This window comes from Calonectris borealis, chromosome Z (assembly GCF_964195595.1).
Source record: "Calonectris borealis chromosome Z, bCalBor7.hap1.2, whole genome shotgun sequence".
In the NCBI taxonomy this organism is placed as follows: domain Eukaryota; kingdom Metazoa; phylum Chordata; class Aves; order Procellariiformes; family Procellariidae; genus Calonectris; species Calonectris borealis.
This window is the reverse complement of record NC_134352.1, coordinates 55,289,720-55,312,988: the sequence shown is the minus strand read 5'-3', so window position 1 is coordinate 55,312,988 and position 23,269 is coordinate 55,289,720. Positions and strand designations below refer to the sequence as shown.

General features: G+C 37.3%; 1 protein-coding gene across 5 annotated transcripts in view; it reads left to right on the top strand.

Annotated features, from left to right (window-relative positions):
* KDM4C (lysine demethylase 4C) overlaps nucleotides 1–22,660 on the top strand; it is a 295,696-nt gene extending 273,036 nt beyond the window's left edge. For 2 of the 5 annotated variants that reach the window (XM_075136779.1, XM_075136780.1), the window contains 3 exons: nucleotides 12,903–13,022; nucleotides 16,936–17,028; nucleotides 19,796–22,660. In XM_075136779.1, the coding sequence (XP_074992880.1) occupies nucleotides 12,903–13,022; nucleotides 16,936–17,028; nucleotides 19,796–19,972 (390 nt within the window). In that variant the 3' untranslated portion in view covers nucleotides 19,973–22,660. The remainder of the gene's footprint in view (nucleotides 1–12,902; nucleotides 13,023–16,935; nucleotides 17,029–19,795) is intronic. The other 3 variants (XM_075136777.1, XM_075136776.1, XM_075136778.1) reach the window with 2 other exon arrangements.
* The last annotated feature ends 609 nt before the right edge of the window (nucleotides 22,661–23,269 follow it).

Genomic DNA, 23,269 nt, shown 5'->3' with positions numbered 1-23,269 from the left:
TTCAGGAGTTCATGAGTTTGTTTTGCAGAACCACATTATGGTAATTTTCTGAGGTCCCGGTAAAATCCAAAAAGCATACTCTTGAAAAAGTGTATATTAGTTCAGGTTAAGACATTCAGACTGCAGCTGTCAAGAACTGGAACAAGAAATTATTTTTGCATGTGTCAAGTTGGTCCATCCAACATGTTGCTTGATTTCTTTTTGCCTACCACTGTTTTTTGAAGTGGATGCCACCTTACCTGAAAGAAATTCAAGCATGAAAAAAACCCCACCAAGCAGTGGATTTTTAAACATACCAGCAGTGATACCTGGAACCCTCAACAGAATTATGCTGATACTTATGCAAGTACCTTCTTTCAGTAGTAGACCCAAGAGAGCCTCAGTGTGAAGAGAATGGAGGAGATTCAGCTCTATCTTTCTGTGTCTATCAATACTTTAAATTCACCACTGGCAGGGGAGGGAGGAACTGGTCTATTGAGAACTCTGACAGCCAAAGTACTTCACTGAAATTATCACGAAGGCTACAACTTCTTACAGTGTGCATCTAAATTTCACAAAGTCCAAAATTATTATCCTCTGCTTTCTTTGTAATAAAACGAAGCACATTTTAGTTGCCAGTATTTGAAAAAAACCCTGCCAGTATCATAGCAATGTAATTTGAGAAGCTATTAAAAAAAAAAAAAAAGACTTTTCTCAACCAGAGACCTTCTTTGCAATCCTCTACCTCAGTCTCAGCCCACAAATGCTCACTTTTCATAATTTTGAAGGGGTGTAATGAAAACTTCAACATCTCATGACCCACACATGTATACACATACTGTGTGCATAGGCTTGCCAATTATCTTATCTTTCTTGATGATTGTGGACTCACTGATACTCTGAATGATCCTTCCTGGCCTAGATATCTGGCAGGGGATTGAAGCTGCATAGGCATTTATAATCTTAGAAATTGCTCAAGATGAAGTGAAAATTCAGGTAAAGTGCAGGCAAAGGGGTCAGGCTGAATACAGATTGTCCCATGGATGGTATTATTAGACTATTGAGAGACAGAGCGGATTTACTTCATCGTCCTTTGAGATGTAGAACAAATGGGTTTTAGCTGGATGGTTCTTCAAAAATTATTTCCTCCACAGGCTAGCTAAAGGGAACATTAGTTTAAATCCATAATGTGCCATTATGTAGGCGGGGCTTTTTGCATGTGCAGGTTAGAAAAGGTAGCTCACTTTTGGGGGCCATGAGTGTTTGTGCTCAGGATGTAGCCCTAAGAACAAAGTCTTGACTTCCTTACAAGAACTTCTCCCTAATGAGTTTGTCCGTGATTACTGACTTTCACTGGTGCAATAAATATGTGTCTGTATATGTCCATGTGGACACTCAATCAGCTTCTGTATATGTTAATACTTTTGCTACTGCTTTTGAAAAACCATACTGCTTGAACAATGGATATTCAGAAATACTGGGCTAGCACGTAAGTCTTGACAGTCCATTAATGTCTACCTGGATATAAAAAATAGAAGATTTGATTCTAGCCCTAGTAATTTCCGAAGGATGCTGTGTTTTTTTGAAAATCTGTCCTACAAACCAGATGTATGTAACTTTTCCTCCATCAACCATGTCTGGCATTATAAATGACTAAATTCCTGATTAGTTTCCAGCATTTTTTCCAGTGGTTTCTCTTCTGTATGCCTTTCTCTCTTTATCTCTTCTGACAACTGTTTTCTGCCTGTCTACCTGTTCAAATCAAAACTTTAAATAGTAGTGCTTACCTGCCTCCTTGTATCTGTGAAAGATCCATTAGACTTCTGACAGATAATAATAGCTTATTGTTCAGTTTTATTGTACTGGCATGTAAATCTGTAAAGAATGGCTAAGGAAATTAGAACTGTTGAATTCACACTCTTACTGGGCAATCTATAGATTGCACTTTGAATGCACTCTAGTATCACCATCACTAGCGATTTCTGACAATGTGAAATAGAAAAGCAAGCTATGAGTTTCTGAAGGTAACAAGATGATAGATCATATTTGGTATCGACTTAGCCAAAAAGTCTTCAGAACTAGTTGCGTGATATGGGAAAAGAGACCTAATGAATTATAATAGGTTGAGCAACCTTTTTTTTCATTTCTTAACTGAGACAACATTGAGTCTCTGAGCTGAATAATGCGCTACTCATGTTGCGCTGGCACAGTTTTTTTTGCAGCATTATAAAATTACCTGCTGTGTAGTTGAACTTACTACTCAGCAATTTGTATAGTGTGACCATTGACAAACAATTTTGAAAATTTCTGGAAAGCAAGTCTGAGAGCTGCGTGACATGTCTCTGAGGAGAAAACTTGGGTTTCTTGTCCTAGTGTTGTTTAACCCAGCAGGCAGCTAAACACCACACAGCCGCTTGCTCACTCCCCACCCCCGCCCCTGCAGTGGGATGGGAGGGAGAATCGTGAGGAAAAAAAAGTAAAATTAATGGATTGAGATAAAGACAGTTCAATAGAATAGAAAAAGAAATAATAGTAATAGTAGTAGTAGTAGTAGTAGTAATAATAATAATAATAATGATGATGATGATAATAATAATAGAATATACAAAGTGAGTGATGCATAGTGCAATTGCTCACCACCTGCTGACCGATAACCAAGTAGAGATCGCTCCTTCCTGGACCACGCCTCTTATTTATATACGGCATAAATGGCATGACGGCATATGGTATGGAATACCGTATCGGCCAGCTGGGCCAGCTGTCCCAGCTGTGCTCCCTCCTAGCCTCTGAAGAGTCCTTGACTAGCAAGGTACTAGCAACAATTGAAAACATGAGTGTGTTATCAACGTTCTTCTCATACTAAATACAAAACACAGCACTAGGACGAAATTTAACACTATCCCAGCCGAAACCAGGACACCTAGTTAGATAGATTTGTAAAAATTGTGTAGGATTTTGCATTCTTGTTCTCTGAAATACTCCAAGAAGTTAAATATGTATATATGTTTTGAAGAATTTACTTCAAGTTCGTGTGAACTGAGAAATTTATTTTAACACATTTTTGTAACTGTGAATTTTTGCACTGGATTTACAAGCGCTGATACACAGAATGCTATGCTTTGCACATGCAAATCATTGTTTGCATCTTCTGAATACTAACGCAAATGAATTCCTGTTTTTAAAACTGTGGTCTTATTAAGTTAAAATCAAACTTTTTCAAAAGCAAAGACTAAGTTCTAAGGCTTCAGACTGGAGGCTTTTATTCCATCGTTTAACTCTTGAAGCTGCAAAACATCGAAAGATGCAATAGTCTGATTCTAATCTGAAACTTGTTGTACAGTACTATAACTGTATTGATTTAAGTGAGTTACTTTCACTTTACTCCATTATGGAAAACAGAAGTGATTTTTCTGTGGCTCTTGCTTTTTCTTTGTTTCCTGTTACAGTAGAAAGACAGGCAACTTAATAGATAAGCATAAAAAATGAACATAGGATAGATTAAAGGCAAATTAAAGCTTCAAATATAAGTATTATCTTTATGTGGTTTCCTGTTCTTTCCACTTTATAATGGAACGCTTTATGAATCCTTATCAATAATGATTTTAGACGAGTTGAAGGTAATGCCCCCCCAGCTCAGCAGGAGAAACAAAATGGAAGATAATCCATTACTGTGCAGTTTACGGTAAGATGGCTGACTTTGCAGTGAAGCAGGTGAGAGACAGACATATATTACAATGCTTCTTGTGTTTGCAAAGTGAGTGTGTGTCCATGTCCAGCACCACAATGAGTATAGCCGTGATGAGCATGTGGAGCACAGTGAAATCCCTGGAATCTCCCAGGAACCACTGAGATGAAATGGGGCTGCTGGGAGTGGGGGAGGAGCATTATTTTCCTTCCCACCTTTTTTCTGCGGTAACCCAGGAATTGTAGGGTTTTCAGATCTGGTAGTTTACTTTATTCGTCGTGTGTTTCAGCAGTAGGTTATTTCCAGACTCGCCATGTGTGTTCGGGGGCGGAGGGGGGATGGTGGAGAAGGAGCATTTTCCTTCCTGTGTGTTATGTCCAGAGGCAGGGGCAGGAGGGAACCTGAGCTGCTCTTTGTACTCGTCTGACTGCAATTGATCTACTGGAAACTTTACATCCTTAGGCCTTCACCAACATATAGGTGGGCAGGATACGAGGTAGCACTGTCGGATGCAGCCTCTCATCTAACTTTAATGTAAGCGTAAGCAAGGGTTCTCCACTGCACTAAAGGAGCCTTGTACTTCAGTCAGGCCCAGCGAGTCAGACATCCTGGTGTCCTTGCCAGCTTCACCTTCCCACTGCTGACACTGAGCTTTGTCCCGTAACGGTATCTTGTACCCCAAATTAAGGCTTCCTCGGTGTCCTCTGAGCTGCGCCTTATTGTGGTGCCCAGTGCCACCCTGGACATCCTAAGCCACATTCTGCAATGTGGGTTTGAATTGTGGCCTTCTGGGCAATTCTGCCTCTGTCAATTAGCGTTACGCATGTATTTTGTGTTATTAATACTTTGCTGAAAGGCAATGTAACGGTTGAAATAGCAACTTTCTAAGCTGAATGGGACGTATTTGAGATGGATTCAGGAATGCATGATCCAATTTGTCTTCCAGTTTCCCTTTGGTGAAAGCATACATTCACTTTCTAAGAGAAGATTCAGTAACATTTTAAGGACAACATATTGTACATCAATTCAAAGTATTTTTAGGCTATCCATTCTGTGATCCAAGGCTAAATTTGTTGAATTACAGTAACTATTCTGTTAATCTGGTGATTTCACTGAATTTATACTGATTCAAAAACAGAATTGCACTCCTGGGAATCAGGCCTGCTCTTTCAAATGCTAATGCACTGTGTAAATTGCTATTCCTGTTTAGATAAAATTCTGACTGTGGCAAATTAGCTACCACTCTCCTTTTCATTCAAATTGTCTTGGAACGTATGAAACCTAATTTTGTGTTTCTAAAAATTTGCATTAACTACCGTATACTATCAGCTCCCAAAAGAAAAACATAATTTGACAGTCTGTTGAGATCAGCGGTTGTTTCAGAGAGTTTCCACAACTTGTTTCTCCAGTTCCACTTTAAGGGTGTTGGTAGATATTTTCACTGTTTGCAGCTGCAGTATGTTATTTGTCGGTATGACAAGCTTTTCTAAATCAGAGGTGCTAGTTGTAATCACATTAGTCGTGCTCCCTATGAAACAATCACTGGTGAGCATGAATGTGGAACCTTAATCACTAGCACTCACGTTGAAAGTTAATGTTAGCTGAAGTAACGTAGGCAGAGGAGACAACTTGCATTAAGCGCCTTTGCAGAATGGCCTTGGGGACGTTGAAGCTCCATCCTCAGGACTGTTCAGAGGTACCTTCCCTGCTCTGCTACCAGAGCCTTTTTCTCTCCTGGGTCTCTACAGCAAGAGCTAACTTTTCCTGACAGCGTGGTCCCCCTGTGCTTAGTTCTGCACTCCTTCTCTTTCAAACCATCTTCAGCTGGTTTCTGTCAGTACAGAGAACAGTATCTCGTGGTAGGTACCCTAGTAGTAATGAAGTAGGATAGTAAATTTAACTCAGGGCCTAATTTAAGGGGAAAATTTAGAAATGACTGCTGCAGTTCAACTAGAGTCAGCGAGAGGACCATTTCTGTGCAAAAGCCCAATAATCAGGCCTGGATTTTTCCTATTTTTTCATGTTGTGAATCTGGGGACTAGAAACACGCTTGAAGTCTTATCAGTGAAAATCAGATGTAGTTGGTGTGTTTTGTCTGTGTTGTGAGAAGTAACCATTAATTTTGTGATTAATACCAGAATGCTGGTTTGCTATAAATTGAAATGCATGTGCTATGAATTGAATTTGCTGTGAAATGAATTTCAGTTTCTCCGAAATAAGGCAATAGAGGTGTTGGTTACTCAGTTTTGTAGACCATGCATGAATTCTAAGTTATTTTTCAGAAACCATGCAATTTCTAGGATAAAAGCCCAAATGAGTCGATATTATGGCTTGCTCCATGCAAATTGTGGTTAGATAGACTAATACTAAGGTCTGAGCTGTTCTTACGGATTTAAGCAATGCAGGGGATGACAGAAAATGGCCAGTTTCTATTTCAGTGTTTGATTTTAACAATATGTATAATTTATGAACAAACACAAGACGAGTGATAGTAAAAAAATATGTAGATACACAGGATAGGAAGGCCAGGTTTATTGCAATTATAGAGTCTGATTTAGCTCTAGTTCTTCTTTTCGGTATCTGTTTCTCTTTGATCTCTGAAACCTCAGGGCTGGATTATCAGCTTTCAGTCTGCCAGGAGGAGGATTACAATATTGCCATGGCCCCTGTGCATCAGGGAAGGAACAATATGGAAAGGATCTCTATCACCAGGAACGTTGCGGGGCTGAAGCCAGGCTGCTGCTTACTTCTGCCTTTTTCCATTCCTTCTTGCCAAGTTGCTTGACAACAGCACAAGAACCCTCCGATACAGAAAACCGCAACAGCCCAACAAAATGGATTCTTACACAGTCTTCCTGTAAGACTGCTGTTGATTGATTGAAATATGTCTTCCTAGAGGGTTTTGATGTCGTATGGTACAGAAATAATGAGTAACTTCAAAGGATGAAAAATACATTCAGCTAAACTAGTTGTTACAAATACTATTTTTGAGCTACATTTAAACTGTCTTTAAACTTATAGCATCCCAGGAAGAATAATGCCAGTCAGATTCTGTGTATGTTTATGCTATTCCTTTACCATTAAGTAAAATATTTTATACAATTTCTATGTATTTCATTCTGTCGCTGCGTTATGGAGCCATTCAGCAAAAATAGGATTAGAAGTATGTGCTAGCTCACAAAACCTGTTGCAAGAACCACACTGAACCACTTTAGCCCTGTATTGTTTATGTCAATTATACCATCAATTGTATTTGACAAGAATTTGAATAAACAATGAGGCATTTTGTGCTTTGTTTTGGAAACAAAGCAAATCAGCAAGTAAACCCCAGGAGTGTCGAGGAGATGCAGAAATTTTTGCTAAGTGACATTGAGAAAAATGCTGTAATTTGAATACAATTTAAACAAACAAAAATATTTTCTTTTGAATACAGTCTAAACCATAGTGATTTGAAAAGTAACAGCTCGGCGCTGTGTCTGCCAATTAAACAGATAAACAATTTTATTAGTGTTGAGGAAAATAAAATGGGAGTTTCTGAGGTTGTTCATGGGGTAGGGGCTGCGCAGTTAGACACACTCCTGAACAAAGAGGTGCCAGCCTGTTTATGTTTGCTGTCTTGGTTAATGGTTGATGACAGTTTGATGCTCCATGTTGTGGATTTTGTAGAGACACTCTCGTGGGAAATGTAGAAGAATGTTATGGGTATGGTAGATTTGAAAATTATTTAACAAGTTGCAGAAGAATGAAATGGTTCAGAAAAGGAAGACGCTACCCTGCGTGTCTAACAAATTACTTTAAATGATGCCAGTTTATGAATGTAAACCTCAGGTTTGTAAAACAGTGCAGCTATAAGGGAAACATTTATACTTATTCAGATGGGTTAGTGGTGAATAAGAGTGAACTTCAAGAGTGAACCACTTGCAGGCAATATTCCCATTTAATGCTGTATACCATAGATAGATTTCTCATCGATACCTTTCCAAGTTTTGGGCCTTATTTTTTTATACATGGAAAAAGAAATCTCAATCTTCATTGTATTGTTATATATATATGAATGTTTTAGGGCTATGTTCAGGGAAAACTGGTCTCCAGTAATATTCAGCAGCTTTAGAGGAGGGTCTTCAGACTTTTATTTACTATTTAGTTACTATTATTTACAGATTGCAAATGTTTGTTACCTCGCAATGTTTCATTCTCCTCTTCCCTATTAAGCCCACTGTAGGAGCACAGCTGTGAGAACTGTTTAGTAATCTTCCACACAAAATATTCTGACTAATCAAGATGGAGATTGATTTTCTTCATCCTACTAGGAGAAGTTGCACAGAATGCTCATGCAGAAGTATCAGTGGGAGGCAAAAGCAGCTTTTAAAACAAGACATACTAGTCTAGGTTATCAATTGCGGGATCAAATCGGGGACCTTCATCATCACAACTCTTCTATCCTTTCTTGAGTGGGGGTAGGATCACATCATCAAAACAATTAACAAGAGCCAGGTGATCTGACAAAGTTGCCCACTGACTTGAATAGACAAGTATTGGCATTTTTCTATTTGAATATGATTGTTTTCTAGCAACAATTTAAAATATTTGACTACTGTTGGGTTTATACCTCTGTCTAAAAGATGCCACATGGGCTGCATTTTCCTCTTTTCAAAGAAATTCTTGAGATGCAATGACCAATGTTATTGCTATGATATTAAATACAATAATGACCTTTATGACCGTTACTTTAAGTTAAAGGAGTTAATTGATCCCTTTTTCAGCAGTCACGTTCCACATTCACCAAAGACTGAATCAGATTTGGAAGGATATGATTCCATTTAAGCTCCTGAAAGATCAAACATTGAGCTATAAGCTGACTGTTGAAAGGCAGAACATTGTACAAGCTAATGAACAACTTTTCCTGCTGCTAGATTCAGGAGGAGTGAAGTGGTGGGGGTTTTGTGTGTTCAGAATATTTAGAATCGTTTTTGAGAGCTTTTTGCTTTTCATGTGTTGAACCTGAAAAGAATTTTTTTTAAAGTGTTATTAAATAATGTATTGCAGTCTCTAGGTCTCTTTTGTTCAGCTGCTGCCTTCCTCACCGGGGAAAAATTCCTCAAACTGAAAATTTTTTGTTTTTCATTAAATACTCATATATTCCACTTTGACCATGCCAATATTTTCCTTTCTAAGATTTTCTCTCTAGCTTTCTGTCAGACCAGAGACTGTAAAATAACATTGCTGATATTTGTAGTCACAGAATAATTTCATCCTTTCCTACTACAATCTTGACATGAAAGACTACAGTAGCCTTTCTACTATCAATTTAACTTGCAGGCTTCTTTTAGCCAGTGCCTGAAGATGTGAGCCAATTTAGCCCTGTTAACTTTGAGGACTGCACCACAGAGTTTTCTGTTTCCTCTGAATTCACTAAATTCATATTTGTTTTCAGTGTGGCTCCTTTGGATCAAATCTAGAAGACGACAAAGGCTTTTATATTCTTATCATTTTGAAAATAATTGTTGAATTTGAAATAGCTGAATTAATAACAAAATTGCCAAGCAAAACATTGTCAAAATAAAATTGTAAGTATCCAAGGAACATCTGTTTCTGACAGTTTTGGAGAATAGTCTGAATAGTTCATAAGTTCATCTTAGACCAGAATATCTATACTTTTTAGCCTTGATTTAGGAAAGCATTTGAACATATTTTTTTACACTTTTTAAAAATTAAGGTATTTTCTTCAGGTGTCAGTGGCTGTATTCACATTATGGGAATCTTGCAACATTTCACAGTTCCTGAATTCAAGTGCATGCTTCAGGTGCAGACTTCCTCCCTTTTTTTTCTTAGTGTGGCTCCACATTTGTTCCTGGTGAACCATCACGACACTGCCACTGTAACTGGATTTGCTACTTGCAAATGCTCTGTCCAGCCTTAATTAACCAAAGTATTATTCAACCTCTGTGGTAAAAACAAAGGAATATCAGAAGAGAAAAATAGCAAAAATGTCTACTTTGTCTGTGGTGCCGTACACAAGAGTTCCTTAGTGACAGCATAGGAGACAAAACCAGTATTTCAACATATTTTTCCAACATCTATTGCGAATGGATTGCTTACTGTTTTAGTTTAATGTATATAATGAACCCCAAAATGAGTGTTTCTAAAACCAGAAAATACCACATGTAATAAATAAGAAAAGTTTTAGAATTATTGTTATTTACAGGTTTTTGCTCATAATGAAACTTTTAGAATGGCTGTAAACCTAGCACTGGTGAGACTATATCTGCCATGCCGTGTCCAGTTATGGGCTCACCTGTACATGGACATACGGGAGCAAATACAGTGAAAGGATATGAAGGTGATGAAGGGACTGGAGCATCTGTCATATGAGGGGAGGCTGACTGAGCTGGGACTGTTCAGCATAGAGAATAGTAGACTCAGGGGGATCTTATCCAAGTGTATAGATACCTGTTGAGGGAAATAAAGAATATGGAGCTACACACTTCTCAGTGGTGCAGCGTGACAGGATGAAAGACAACAGGAACCAACTGAAATACAGGAAATTCCTTAATATGGAATTTTTCTTCACTTAAGAAAAGACTTTTTCACTGTGAGGGTAGTTGAATGCTGGACTAGTTGCCCAGGGAGGTGGTGAAGTGTTCATCCTTGGAGATACTCAAACCCAACTTGACGTGTCCCTGAGCAACCTTCTGTAACTGACCATGCCTGGAGCTGGGGCTCTGAGCTATTAAACAGCTGGAATGTGAAGCTGGACACTTAAGTGAATAGGCTTTTCAGTACAGATTGGCACAATTTTGTCCATTTGTGTGAAGAAGAAAATACACTGTGTGGTTGTATGGGAAATGTACGTGGTTTGCAAGCTGAATGTAAATTGAGCCCACACTATATGTTCTTCACAGCTGGCGTATGGGAATGTTGACAGATTGCCATATCTTGATGTCTGAGTTTTCATTATATGACTGAGAAAAGTGAGGTTGCATTTTTGCAATTTTGTCAGCCTAAGAAATGGGTCTAATCATTCCTCAGAAGAAAATGGTGAGAATTATTTTTGCAGTAAAAAGAGAATCTCTAAAATGATTATGTAATTGAAAATAAAAGGTAGGAACTCTGGTAGAAAACAGCAAAAACTATTTAGTACAGGTTTCCCAAACATTGTTCCATAGACTAAGACATTGTGGTGATACATGAAGAATGGGATTGTTATTTGTCTAGTTATTTGCATGAGAACTCTAATTTTCCATATGAGCAATTCCATTAGCTATCCTAGAGAAGCTGTGAGATTTTTTTTCTTGTGCAAGGTGCAAAGGGAGCAATTCATGCTGGGCTTTTGTTCTTGGAAAATTAATGTTTGGCTTGATGTTGTTGATAGATTGTTTGTTTTCAGGAAATTTGCTATCTTCCATGATGCATTTTAAAAGTTTGATTCAAGACACTTAGCCAAGGCTCTTTTTTACACTTTAGCAATAAATAGATAGAGGAAGAAGTGTGATAATGACAATAACCATCTTGACAGTCATCACTGAGAAGAGACCATTAAAAGTGTAGTCTTATTTAATTTACAGTCAGAGCTGTGGTAGTATTTAGCAATCCTTGCCCCCTGAGAAGTCAATTATTTCACTGTTGGAAAGTAGGCAGCAGCCATCCTTTCCCCTTTCTCCTTTCCCTCTGCCTCTCCTGAAAATACCGGGAAGGGTAATACAGTAATGCCACCTACTATCCCAAATATATGGTGAAGTTGAAAGGATATATCTTTCTGTTCCTGTCACAGCAACCTTTGCCAGGCAAACACACAGGGCATATTTCAGAGCTGTCCCCTTGGCACAGCACCTGAGGGATGACAGAGACAGTATTGTCATGCAGGAAAGTGTTTCTGTGAAAATCCAGCTTTTAATTTCTTTTCTCATGTGTTGAACCAAATTCATGGATTAAGATACATGTGATTAAAAACAGTTTATAAAGCCTGGATTTGGCTGCATGATATTGTAACAAGATAATGTCCCAGTAAGGGTCACTGTGGTGTATTTTTGCTCCCACATTTTGAATTCTTTGTCATGATGGTTGTTGGCCTCTGTTGAAAGTGAACTGTTGAACTCAAAAATACAATATTTTTGTAAATTATTCTATGTAAATCTAAGACTTTGAAAACGGTAATAGTATTGCAGCAACCTGAGATAATACCAGGTCCTGCAGGACCTTGTCACTGAGTCCTTGTATCAGAGTCCTTGGCTTTATCTTTTCTCTTCCCAGTCTAGACCTCTTAGAGTGAGCTCAGGTAACATGGTCACCGAGTAGGTCCTCTCACACCTACAACAATACCACTAAATTAGCGCTAATTTACATGACAAGTCTTCTGATGTAGTCGGTACAAAGTACAGATGCCTTTGTTGAGGTGAGTATTTGCCTGGCAGACATAGCTTCCAAAGAATTGGTGAGTGCACACCTGACACGATCCTCTTGTGGTCCTTCGTGTATTTCCTCTTGTGGACAGCTGTTGTTATGGGTCAGTGTTGTTATGTGGTCAGTGTGCTCTGCAAACGTGTCATTCAGGTCATACTGAGCCATATGAGGCAGAAGAAACCATAACGAGGATATGTTGCAACTAGCATAAACTGTGCTGCTCTGACACGCTCAACAAGTCAGGCACAAAGTTTGGCCAAAACACAGGAAAAAAACTACTTCGTATCTTCTGAAAAAAAAATCCCACCTAATTCTTCTGTGTAAGCATTTGGATTCTTTCAGTGTTTCTCCATCAGCTAAGCAAAGAGCTCATTGGTATTCTCACCATTTATAGTTTGATCCATCAGGGTATGTTTCAGTCAGCAAAGTTAGTATCTAGCAAAAATGTGCTGTGGTTAACAAAACATGAGTTACTTGAATATGTAAAAGAGAAAGTGTTGCACGTACGCAATTGCACTTTAGTGATCTTTATTTTCAATGTGTGATGGAAATTAATTTGGGGGGAAATGTATCACAGTTGCTGATAGCTATCTGATTTATGCATATGTTGCCTTGTGAATGCAGCATCAAGCTGTAAAGAGAGTGTTTCTTTGGTCAGTATTTCATTTTCATAAAGGCTAACAGTATCTTCTGTTAGCCCATTAGCAGGATTATAAAACTTGAAACACACATGGTAATAAATCTCCTCCAATTACCAAGTTGCAAAAAGCAGTTTACTGGTAATTTCAGTGTAGTGGCTCACTCACTGATTTGAGAATCCATCCTTCTTTGTAAATAGAGCAGAGATTGCCTAAGGCTGGGCCCACCTGCAGAGGGAGAGGTTGTCCAAGTGAAATGGCCTGATGGAAAACTGTATGGTGCAAAGTATCTGGGAACAAACACAGCTCACATGTATCAGGTGAGTGTCTATATTTATTACCACGTGCTTGTTTTTCAGATGTCTTTATTGCAAATTGCTCATTGGGCTCTAGCATTGGAGTGGCCAGCCGCATCTTCAAAGCTGCAGAACGCTGGAGTGTGGACTCTTATTGTAACTGCTAATGCATTTCAACTAATAAATAAAGCTATCTAAACCATTAACAAGTGCTATGCCCTCTTTGGGAGTTGAGATTTCACCTGTTCTTATAAAATCAAGAAAATGGCTTATTTAATAAGAACTCAGGTGAACAGGTGGAACATTAAGATTGAAGGATAACATTTGTTATTTTCTCCAGGTTATTTACTTTTATTTGATGTCTGGTGATTATACAATTAATGATATAAAATTAAGTATTGGTGTGTGACTACAATGAACCTTAGGCATTTCATAAGAGGTGGAAGAGAGGACAGTAAAAAGAACAGCATAAATAGCTCCACTTTCATTTGTCTGAGGCACTTTTGAAGTAATTAACACCTAATCTAAGGAGCTTTTTATCCTCAACGAAGGCAAAAGGCAAAAGACCTGAACACTGAAGGCAAGGCAAAAAAAGCTGACTTCTGATTTCAGAGGCACAATAATTGTTTTTTTATGTGCTTGCCTTTGAGAAAAATCAGTCAGCAGCTTTGAGTACCCAAGTGAATGGTAGAAACTGCAATAAAACAATCACAATAATAATAGCACTTCTGAAAAAATGAGAATATAGGTACATTTCATTTATATATATATAATCATTTTCAATTATGTAACTCTCTTCATCTGAGGGCCTCACATTACTCTACAAAAATGGCAAATTTACTATTATATCTGTAGATAAATTAAGGCACAGGGAGGCTAAATGACTTGCTGCATTGACCTTCTCACTTTGCCAATGACTTGCAATCAAACTCAAGTCCTCAAATGCCTGATCCCTTGAGCTAGTCTCTAAATCTTACCTCTTCCCTTATATTTAGCAGCTGTATTATGTTGTGAAGGTGAAAAGTTCTTTATAAAATACAAAGATTATTGTTCTATAGTAACATTAATCTTCGAATCATTTAATCTTCTGAACAGCTGGTCTTCTGAGGAATACTGTGAAGTAGATTAGGTGCATGTTGTTATCTTTCATATTTGAAGGAATCTGACATAGTCAAAACAAACTTCTTTGTCTTATTTTAGACCTCTTGGACAACATGATTAAACCAGTTTAGTTTAAGGAAAATGGATTAGCGTGCAGAGGTTCAGTAAGGTTTGGAGTTCCTCAGCATCACAATTGTGGGAGATTACTGCCTTGTAACAACCCCTATCACGGGGGAAAATAGGAAAGATTAAAGATTAGAGGGAGTCCAGATTGCACCACATATAATTTTGGAGACAAACAAGTATTTCAGTCTGTAGGATGGGAGAGGAGGCTGCCACAACATGGCCACAAGTTACAGAAAGTCTATGGCATGGAGGGTGCAAGGCTAACTTTGAGACACATTAGTAGTTCTTCCTCTGGTCTTTCTTCCTCTTCGTCTTTTCTAGCCTGTCTGAAAGCTCCCAGGACCCATGCATACACATACTCCATTCTTATTCTGGGTTGTGAGATCCCTGTTGCACCTTTGAGATTCTCTTACCAAGTCTTTTATGTGATCTCTTAGATGGTACGACAAAAGGAGAGACTGAAAAGGATTCTCTGAAATGAGTATTATGATCTAATAAGGCAAATCTGTTCTACTTGGATAAATCTGAATTTTCGTCATGTTCATGAGGCATTTGTACCAAATGTGACAGTACTTGTGCATGCAGGAGCTATGACACAATGCACCAGAATTTGTGTCATCCAGTTTGACACTTGCCGCAGTGTCCTACACAATCCCTAAGCAGAGTTATAGATGCCAAATGAAGCAGGTGTGCAAGTGAAGTTGTTAATGCGATCTACGTTTGATTTCTTGATCATTTTTATATTGACATTCACTATTTATTTTTGAGTTCATTTGAGATTATTAAATTATCTGTTCACTTATTAATTGCTTTCTAAGAATTTCAGTGGACCCTTTAATTTATGATGTCCTGGTAAAAGAAAATCTCCTGGAGAGAATAACATACTACATAGAAACAGTACAGCAGCAGAAGTCCAAATAAAATAACTTGCTGGTTAAAATTGATGATTTGAAATGTAGTATCTGCAATCTGAATTAAATTGAACTATTAGAGATGGTGGGTTTGAATTCATTTTGTATGAATCATGATTCTACTGAAAGTCTTAAAGGAGCTCTTGTTGTGTTTGCTTTTAATAGTAGGCAAATTTATTTCCAGCGTGGTATGCTGAATTATAGCTGAATAACTTCCAGTTACTCTTCATTGTAAATGTTCAATATATTTTATACTGCAAGCATGCCAAATTCTGTGGTATGAAGCAGTTGCCTCCTGCTGCACACTACCAGTAAAAACAAAAACATTGCCCATTCAGGAGATGTTTTTCTGATTGTGTGGAGCTGGCAGAGTTCGTTTCCAGTTCTTTCACCAGTGATGCAAAAAAGATTACTACCAACTGTATTATGCAAAAACATATTACCAAATGTATTGTGCAGTGAGGAGTGGGAATAGCGGAAAGGCTGCTTCTGCATCCTCGTGAAAAATACCTACATTGCCATCATTTTATTAAACAAGCTTAAGCCAAATTGACCTTTAAGTTCCTCTAACATACTACTAACAGACTAGGCTTATGGGGTTAGTAACAGGAACAGAGAGGATCCAGGATGACTTTTGTGACTTTGTTATCCATCTGTGCTCTGTGGATTTTAAATGCATTCCAGATTTGGGCATTCCCATTTATTGCTGTGAAAAAAATTGCTTTTAAAGAAGTTCATAGATCTGTACCCTGGCTTTTGAGAATGGATATATTATATCAGATTTTTCAGCTGTTCACAGTTAATCTGACATACTCAGGCATGGCAAGATTTTAATTTGAACCTACAAAACCCAGTCCATTTACAAGTTCAAATACATGATTTTTCAGTTTTATCTATAATAATACTTTTGATAAGTTAATGTTTTCCTGTATTTGTATTTGGGCTTATTTTTCCAGCTTAAGTCTGTTATTGTCATTCACATGGTCTCATTAAGTCACCTAAGGATGTGGAATGCGACTTCTTTTAATTTTATACCACACTTTAAAGTAGAGTTTCTGTGGGAACTAAAACTGCAGTCATTGATAGTAGCTGAAATTCACAATTGTTAGATGAAGTATTAAAAAAAAATCAGCAGCTACTGAAAAAGCTTAAATGCTTCAAAGCCTCAGCATTTTAACATTCCCCACACCTAGTTACATTTCCTTTCTCATTTTCTGCTAACGGAGTTCATGTTGGATTAAATCTAAACCTAAGCATGATAAAGCTTTTCATCTTCTGAACAGAGCATTTTAAAGAAATTCCATCAGATTCAATAAAATTCTGTTAACTGGTATTTCCTTAGTTGTCACTCATACTTACTTTCTTTTGACATGGTCTTCCTCAACCTTGAAGCACAAGATGTTAAAATTAATTTTTTATTTATTAGAAGCAAGTAAAAAAATTAGAGGCAAATAAAAATGACATGAAGACATTTTAATATATCACTCCTACAAAATAACGTTGTCTGTGTTGTTACTGCTTGGCATTCCTAATCTAATAAATTTTACTTTATTGTATATGTGTTGATTTTGAAGTGTCTCTGCTTAGATATTATTTTCAACTTATGAATATGTTGCATTTCCTAAGAAATAACATTTTTTATGTTTTATCCTAATTTTACCTTCCTAAAATAGATAGCAAAATATTTTTTTATAAATCTTCTGTGTTTTCACATATATTTCTGTCTGGAGACATTCCTAGAAAGTTTCTGCAAGAGTTAAATTATGATTTTATTTTTAAATACCCATTTTTTCAATTAGGTTGAGTTTGAAGATGGTTCTCAAATAGTAATGAAGAGAGAAGAGATCTATACACTAGATGAAGAGCTTCCTAAGAGAGTAAAAGCACGTTTTGTGAGTATTTGCTGATGATAACTTTATAGTATATATATGCTCAAAATGCCAATAACACTATCATTGGCTTTATTCTGGATTTTCAGTTTAAAGTGGACAAATGTTGTGTGAAGTCTGTACTAATATGACTGGCTAAATCAGCACAACAATTAGCACAAGTGTCCATTTCCTAGTGAGAATGGTTAGCAGTTTTTCCAGTACAGGCAAATGCTGTTGTCAAACATAATTCTTTTCTCCTAAAAGGGACATCTTGGTCGATCATCTTTCAGATCATGAATTATCAAGTTAGTAAATATTTAAATTGACAGACATTCTGTTCTTTCAGTATGGTTATAACATGTGTATACTTTTTAAAAAACTTTTGAGGTTCTCAGAGCTTTGTGATTTTAAAAGCATTGAATTTAATAAAAATGCAATTAACTTGTTCTAAGAAACAAAGTGCCCGATCAGAACTCATTAATGTCACTTGGCAGGACTCATCAGCATTTCACTAGTCTTTGGTTTAAAACCAAATCTTTGCTATATTTTTTAAGTTTCCTGTAGTTTCAAACAACATCCACCAGCTAGTCGTTTATATTTATGCCATGTGGAAAAGTGTTGAGGTTCATATAAAGCATAACACTTAAAGGTTCTGCCACACGGTTGTTGGAAAAGACAAGATGACTGCTGTTACTGGTCTTCGTCATTAATGCTAAATGTTGTGCAATTCGATCCATTACCAAGTCTACTCAGAAGAGTACCATGTTCTTCTCATGCCCATGTTCTATTTTAGAGCTGTTTGTTCAAAACTGCATTGCAAGCTAAATGTTAGCTTTCTCAGCAGGTAAAACCAAAGCATAAAGATGCAAAAATCTTGTCATAATTGAGAACAAACAATAATTCACTGTTGTGAATAAAATAGTCCCTCTTACTTGAAGAATCCTTTCAGTGAAGCTTTGAAAGGGAGAACAGTGTACAGTATATTTTTCATTGCTCCAGGGAGGTGAGCTCATACACAATACCTGTTCACACATGTGTTATAGAACATTAATTAGCTGGTTCTTGAAAGCTGGGTGCAAGGAGTTGCAGGGGAACGATGTGTAGAGTTGATTCTTCAGGCGTTAGCTTATCTGAGTTTGGTGGACTAACACAGCATTACATGGCGAGGTAGCTGAAGAAGGCTTCAGCCTGACTTCCCTTTTCTATGCTTCTTGCCACATGCGGCTGCCATCATTGTTATTATCATCACTTCCTTTCATCCAGTTCTCAGCAGCCAACCCCAACATGGATGCTGTGTATTTCAGAAGCTAGGAGTCTGTCAAAGGAAAGGATTGGCGTCACGTATGAAAGGGGCAGTAAGGGAAGAAAAGGGGCTTCCGGGAAGGGAAGAGAGGCAGAGAAATGTGAGGCTGTCAGCCTTTGAGGGAGTGTTCACCGGCAGGGTGCCCTGTTTCACTGAAGGAATAGAGTAAGACAAGGACAGCTCTTTCTAGTGGGAGGTGTGGTGGTCAAATGTTCTTGCCTCAGACAGGTCTTGCCTTTTTTTGTCAGTGTGTTTGGGATAAGTGCACACATCGTTCAGTGTCCTGACTGTGTAAGACAGATGTCTTGGAAAATGTTAAATGAACCATATTGTTATATTCAATGGGGTTTTTCATTATACTAGGAAAGCATTCCATTACCATCTTTTGTTTTAGAGACTATATGTAAAAAGCATTTATAATTAACTGCATGTTCTGTAGAATGTAAACTCTTGCATTTCACTAAGGGTAACAATACAAACATAATTGGGTTTATGCTACTCTTTTTAAAATGGAGTTTTAATAGATCAATATTTTTTTTTTTGTATTTGACACCATTAACTTCATAGGGGAGTTAAGTATAGGTTAAAAAGATTGAATTTGGTCACCTAAATAAAACAAACCACAGCCTGTGCTCAGACCTTTGCATGATTTTCTACTATTGCCTCAAATTCTATAAATATGTAGCTTAGTCCTCAAGATATGCCCAACACCTCCTTCCCCTCCTCATGCTAAAGACAGTGCAAGTTAAAGACAGCTTATGATATTGTTTCTGCCTCCTGGAATAAATGACACCAGTTCCTTCTAAATGATGCTTTTCCTAATCCTGGGAATTTTACCATGACTCCAGTAGTGGAAGTTGGTCCAAAAATTTCTGCCACTGCTTTTTACCAAATGGCTTGCTGTTTGCTGTCCTGCTGCTTTGTTTCAGTTGATTCCCAACTGTTTTAAGTTTGCTGACAAAGGACCGAACTTGTGACTCCGATTCTTTGCAAATTAGGCAGTGTGCAGGTTTCTTTTCAGAGGTCCGTGCCCTCGTACCTTGCACTTAAAACTTTTCTGAATAACAGAAAGCGGTGGATAATACTTCATACGGCTAGGATCAAACCTGCCCAACAATTGCATCACTTCCATGTTGCTGTTTTTCGTCTTGAATTAGAGTGATTGTGTGACCTCTGGATAAAATCGAAACTAACAACTGGTGTTACTCACATATTTCTAAGGAACACTGTAGACCTAGACAATTAAATGATGAGTAGTGCATGCAGAATATGGAAAAGTAAAAATTATATTTTGAATGTACATTAAAAATATATATTTAATATTTAAACATTTTCCTGAAAACAGTTGTAACTGCACAATCAGTAATGTAGCTAGCTTCATATGATCAAGTGAAATATATCTATGTTTCCATGTAACTTGTCTAAAATATGTCAGAATATGATGGCCAGTATGAAGCTGTATGGGTAATTAATGTCTGGTTTTAGTCTACAGCCTCTGACATGAGATTTGAAGACACGTTTTATGGAGCAGATATTATCTTGGGAGAGAAGAAGAGGCAGAGAGTATTGAGTTCCCGCTTTAGGAATGAATATGTGGATGATCCAGGATACCGCACCTTCTTAAAAAGCTCATTCCAGAAGAAATGCCAGAAGGGGCTATAAGGAAGACAGAGAGAGAGAAGGATGTTGATTAAAAAGCATGCAGCATTATTTGCAATTGGTTTCGGTTTAATTGAACACTCAGTTTTACAATGAACTAATCCACACACCAGCCTCGTAAACTGAAGTACTTGAGTTCTGATTTCTTCAGTTAGTGTATTAAAGATTTTGTAATGTTTTGCATATGAAACTAAGAGGGAAACCAAGTGAGAGTAAGAGGGATTACACGGTGATATGCTGAAGAAAACTTTCAGTTCTGCTCACATTGAAATAAGCGGTAAAATTCCCTTTGAATTATGAGAGAAGATTCACATTCAGAAGAGGAGACATTTTAGTAAACAGAGATAATTTCAGTGGCTCATTTTTTTGTCTGCTGACAGGAAAGGATGTTAAGTTCAATAATAGCAGTTTTTATAAAACATTTTTAAAACAAATGCAAATTGTACTGTGTTAAGACAAACAAAAGCTGTACTTACTTTGTACAGTGCTTTTACATTTTTGTGTCACTACTGCTTTCAGTAGGGTTTGATGTGGACTCAACAGTTGACTTAGATATTTTTGGCTTTTAAGAAAGATATCTTCAGAGCAGCAACGGTGTTTTGTATATTTAAAGAGGCAGATTTTGGCAGTTATTTTTGAACATGTTTTTCACAAGGTCTATTAAAAATAGCTATTTGTAAAATATAATTTTCTTTCATTATGTGTATGAAAAATTAGAGTTTAAATATATATGCTTAACAGCCTAGTTTTGAATGAATATATTATGGTCTTCCTTTTAAAGTAATATTCTATCAATGTAATAATGTTTTAAAATGAACAAACAAATAAATACTGTCCTATTACTTGCAGCATTTTGTCTGTTGATGTGATTTTCAATCCTATTATTTTATACCTATAGGAATCAAGAAACTTCACTATATGCAGTGTGCATGTAGTTTCCTGAACACGACAGAGTATACACACAGACACTCACATGGCTTGATATTAAAATGCGAACTTGATAAATACTGTACTTTCATTTCTTGTCTTTCTAGTTCCCTTCAGTCTTTGGGATCTTGACCTTTTTGGATGTTTTGCAGAAAGCAGAAAGTCTGAATTTGTCTGAACACTTGGGTATGTGAAACTAGAAGAGAGCTTTATCACAATGACATCATCTGTTTCTTGTAAATTGGACCTTCAGCAGGATTTCTGACTGTCTGCCACAGGAAAAAGAGCCCTCTCAAAATCCCATTTAAATCTGAGCACTGCTGTTTCTAGGGTTCTGCTTGCAAAAAAACCTGAGTATGTGGACCTAAAAAATTTTTCATGACAAACCCAGTCCTTTATATGCTGAGGCACACAGATCTTTGTTTCACTGTAGCCCTTGCATGATTATTCTTATTTCTTCAAGTGGACAGTGAAACCTTTTCATTTACTATGTGACACTTCAATTGACGATTTAATTTTTCTGTGTAACATTAACTATCTTTTCTTGTACCATGAAATCCTTCAGAATCCCTTTAGTCTAAGAAATTGCTTAGCTGTGACAATTGGAGTGTACTTCTAACTGACAACACCTTCTCTAGAGGTAGTGCTTGCGGTGGGTACTGCCTGGCATATTTCAGAATATCAGAACTCTTTCGGGTGTTGTAAAGGAAAAACAAAAACTAATGATACGTTTGCAAAATGCAAGATTGCTGCTGCCTTCTAGAGTTAAATGTAGCTGATAACCTAATTATTGATGCTTAGTTTCAAAATACTGTTCTAGGATAAGAGTGCTTTTATGATCCACCATGAAGGTTCAAAACAACTACAACATTATTAATTGGTTAAATACATATATATATATTTTGTAATTAAATAGATGATGCTATAAGGTACTACAGAGGCTAGAAATTAAATGTATGATCTTTGCCTGGATCTGATATGACCCCTTATGACACCCTGAATAAACTGCCTCATCTCTATAAAACTTTCTCTTCAAGTTCCTTGAAATTTGCTGATTAAAGTGCTGCAAAAATTTTTTAAAACATTCATGCAAAAAACATCAGTTGGCTTGTTTCCCCTTTTACCTTTCAGCAAAAAAATCTTTACTTTGAAAGTTCTGGAAGGCTTTCAAATGATTTCTGAACTTTGTAAGGTGCTATAAAATACCTGCTGTGTAAATGAAAAGCATCGTCATTGTCGTGATCCCAGTTTCGTGCCTTCTGTCTCAAGACCTCATGGCCCTTGCAAACTGGATTGGCTAAACAACTGGCCGAGAAAGAGCTTTCCTGTTCCTTTACAACTCCTGAAAAGACACATTTTTCAGTGCCATGTCAGGTATTGATATGGACCTTTCAGGTACGTGAGGGAGCAGATTCACATGCAGTGGTTGGTGTGCCATGCTCTGGGAAACCAGGAGCTTGCCACTGTCTGAATCGGGTAGATTCAGACACCAAAATGGGGTCGTTTGCTCTCCGTGTAACCAGTTCTCAATAGCCATGTTCTCGCTCCAGTAAAACCTTTATGTGCTATTTTTGTCCTGATGTTAGGGCCAGATGCGTCTTTTCTGATGAAAAAGCATGTCGGCATTCATGACCATTTCACTTACAGTGTCTCTGTAAGGAAGACTGAAGTGGGTAGAAAGAGTAAACTGTTACCTTTAAAGATGGGCTAACTGAATCAGCGGTGGTTTTCCTAGGGCAAAAAAAAAAAAAAAATGTCCATAGCAACAGCGCGCTGCATACCTCAGGAAAGGAGGAATGATGCTCTTTCTGTTATCTTGTTCATACAAGAGCAAAGTAATTGTTTTGCATTTTCAAAAATCCTGAAGGCTATGAGTGTGTTTGTGAGTGTACACACACAAAGTAGTGATTTGACCAGGATACATTAAAAATGTTTTTTTCAGGATACTCACACTCATCTGATGAAAAATATCAAGGAAGAGTCTGAAGTACGTGAATTTATGCTGGCTTGTGAAGTAGAGTGCTTTAGCACTACAGCTGTGATTTCCACAGCTATAGCTAAGGTCTGATAAAATCAAATTACTAGAATTAGATAAAAATTAGATTACTTCTCTTGAATCCTATTTGCTCTTGTATTACTGTAGCAAAGCAATTTTGTTGTTGCTTACTAGGAGCTCTACAATATAGTGTTGTGCCACAATGGTTAAAAATTTTCAATTAAAAGGAGTAATAGATAAATTCCTGCAAAATATTTTTGCTTTGAAGCTTGTTTATATTTTCCAGCTGTGATGTAAGTGAACAGTAATTTTTTGTAACAGAGAAGTTAATATGATACCCTGATATTTATAAACAAAACGTAGCAGGGTAAAAGCTG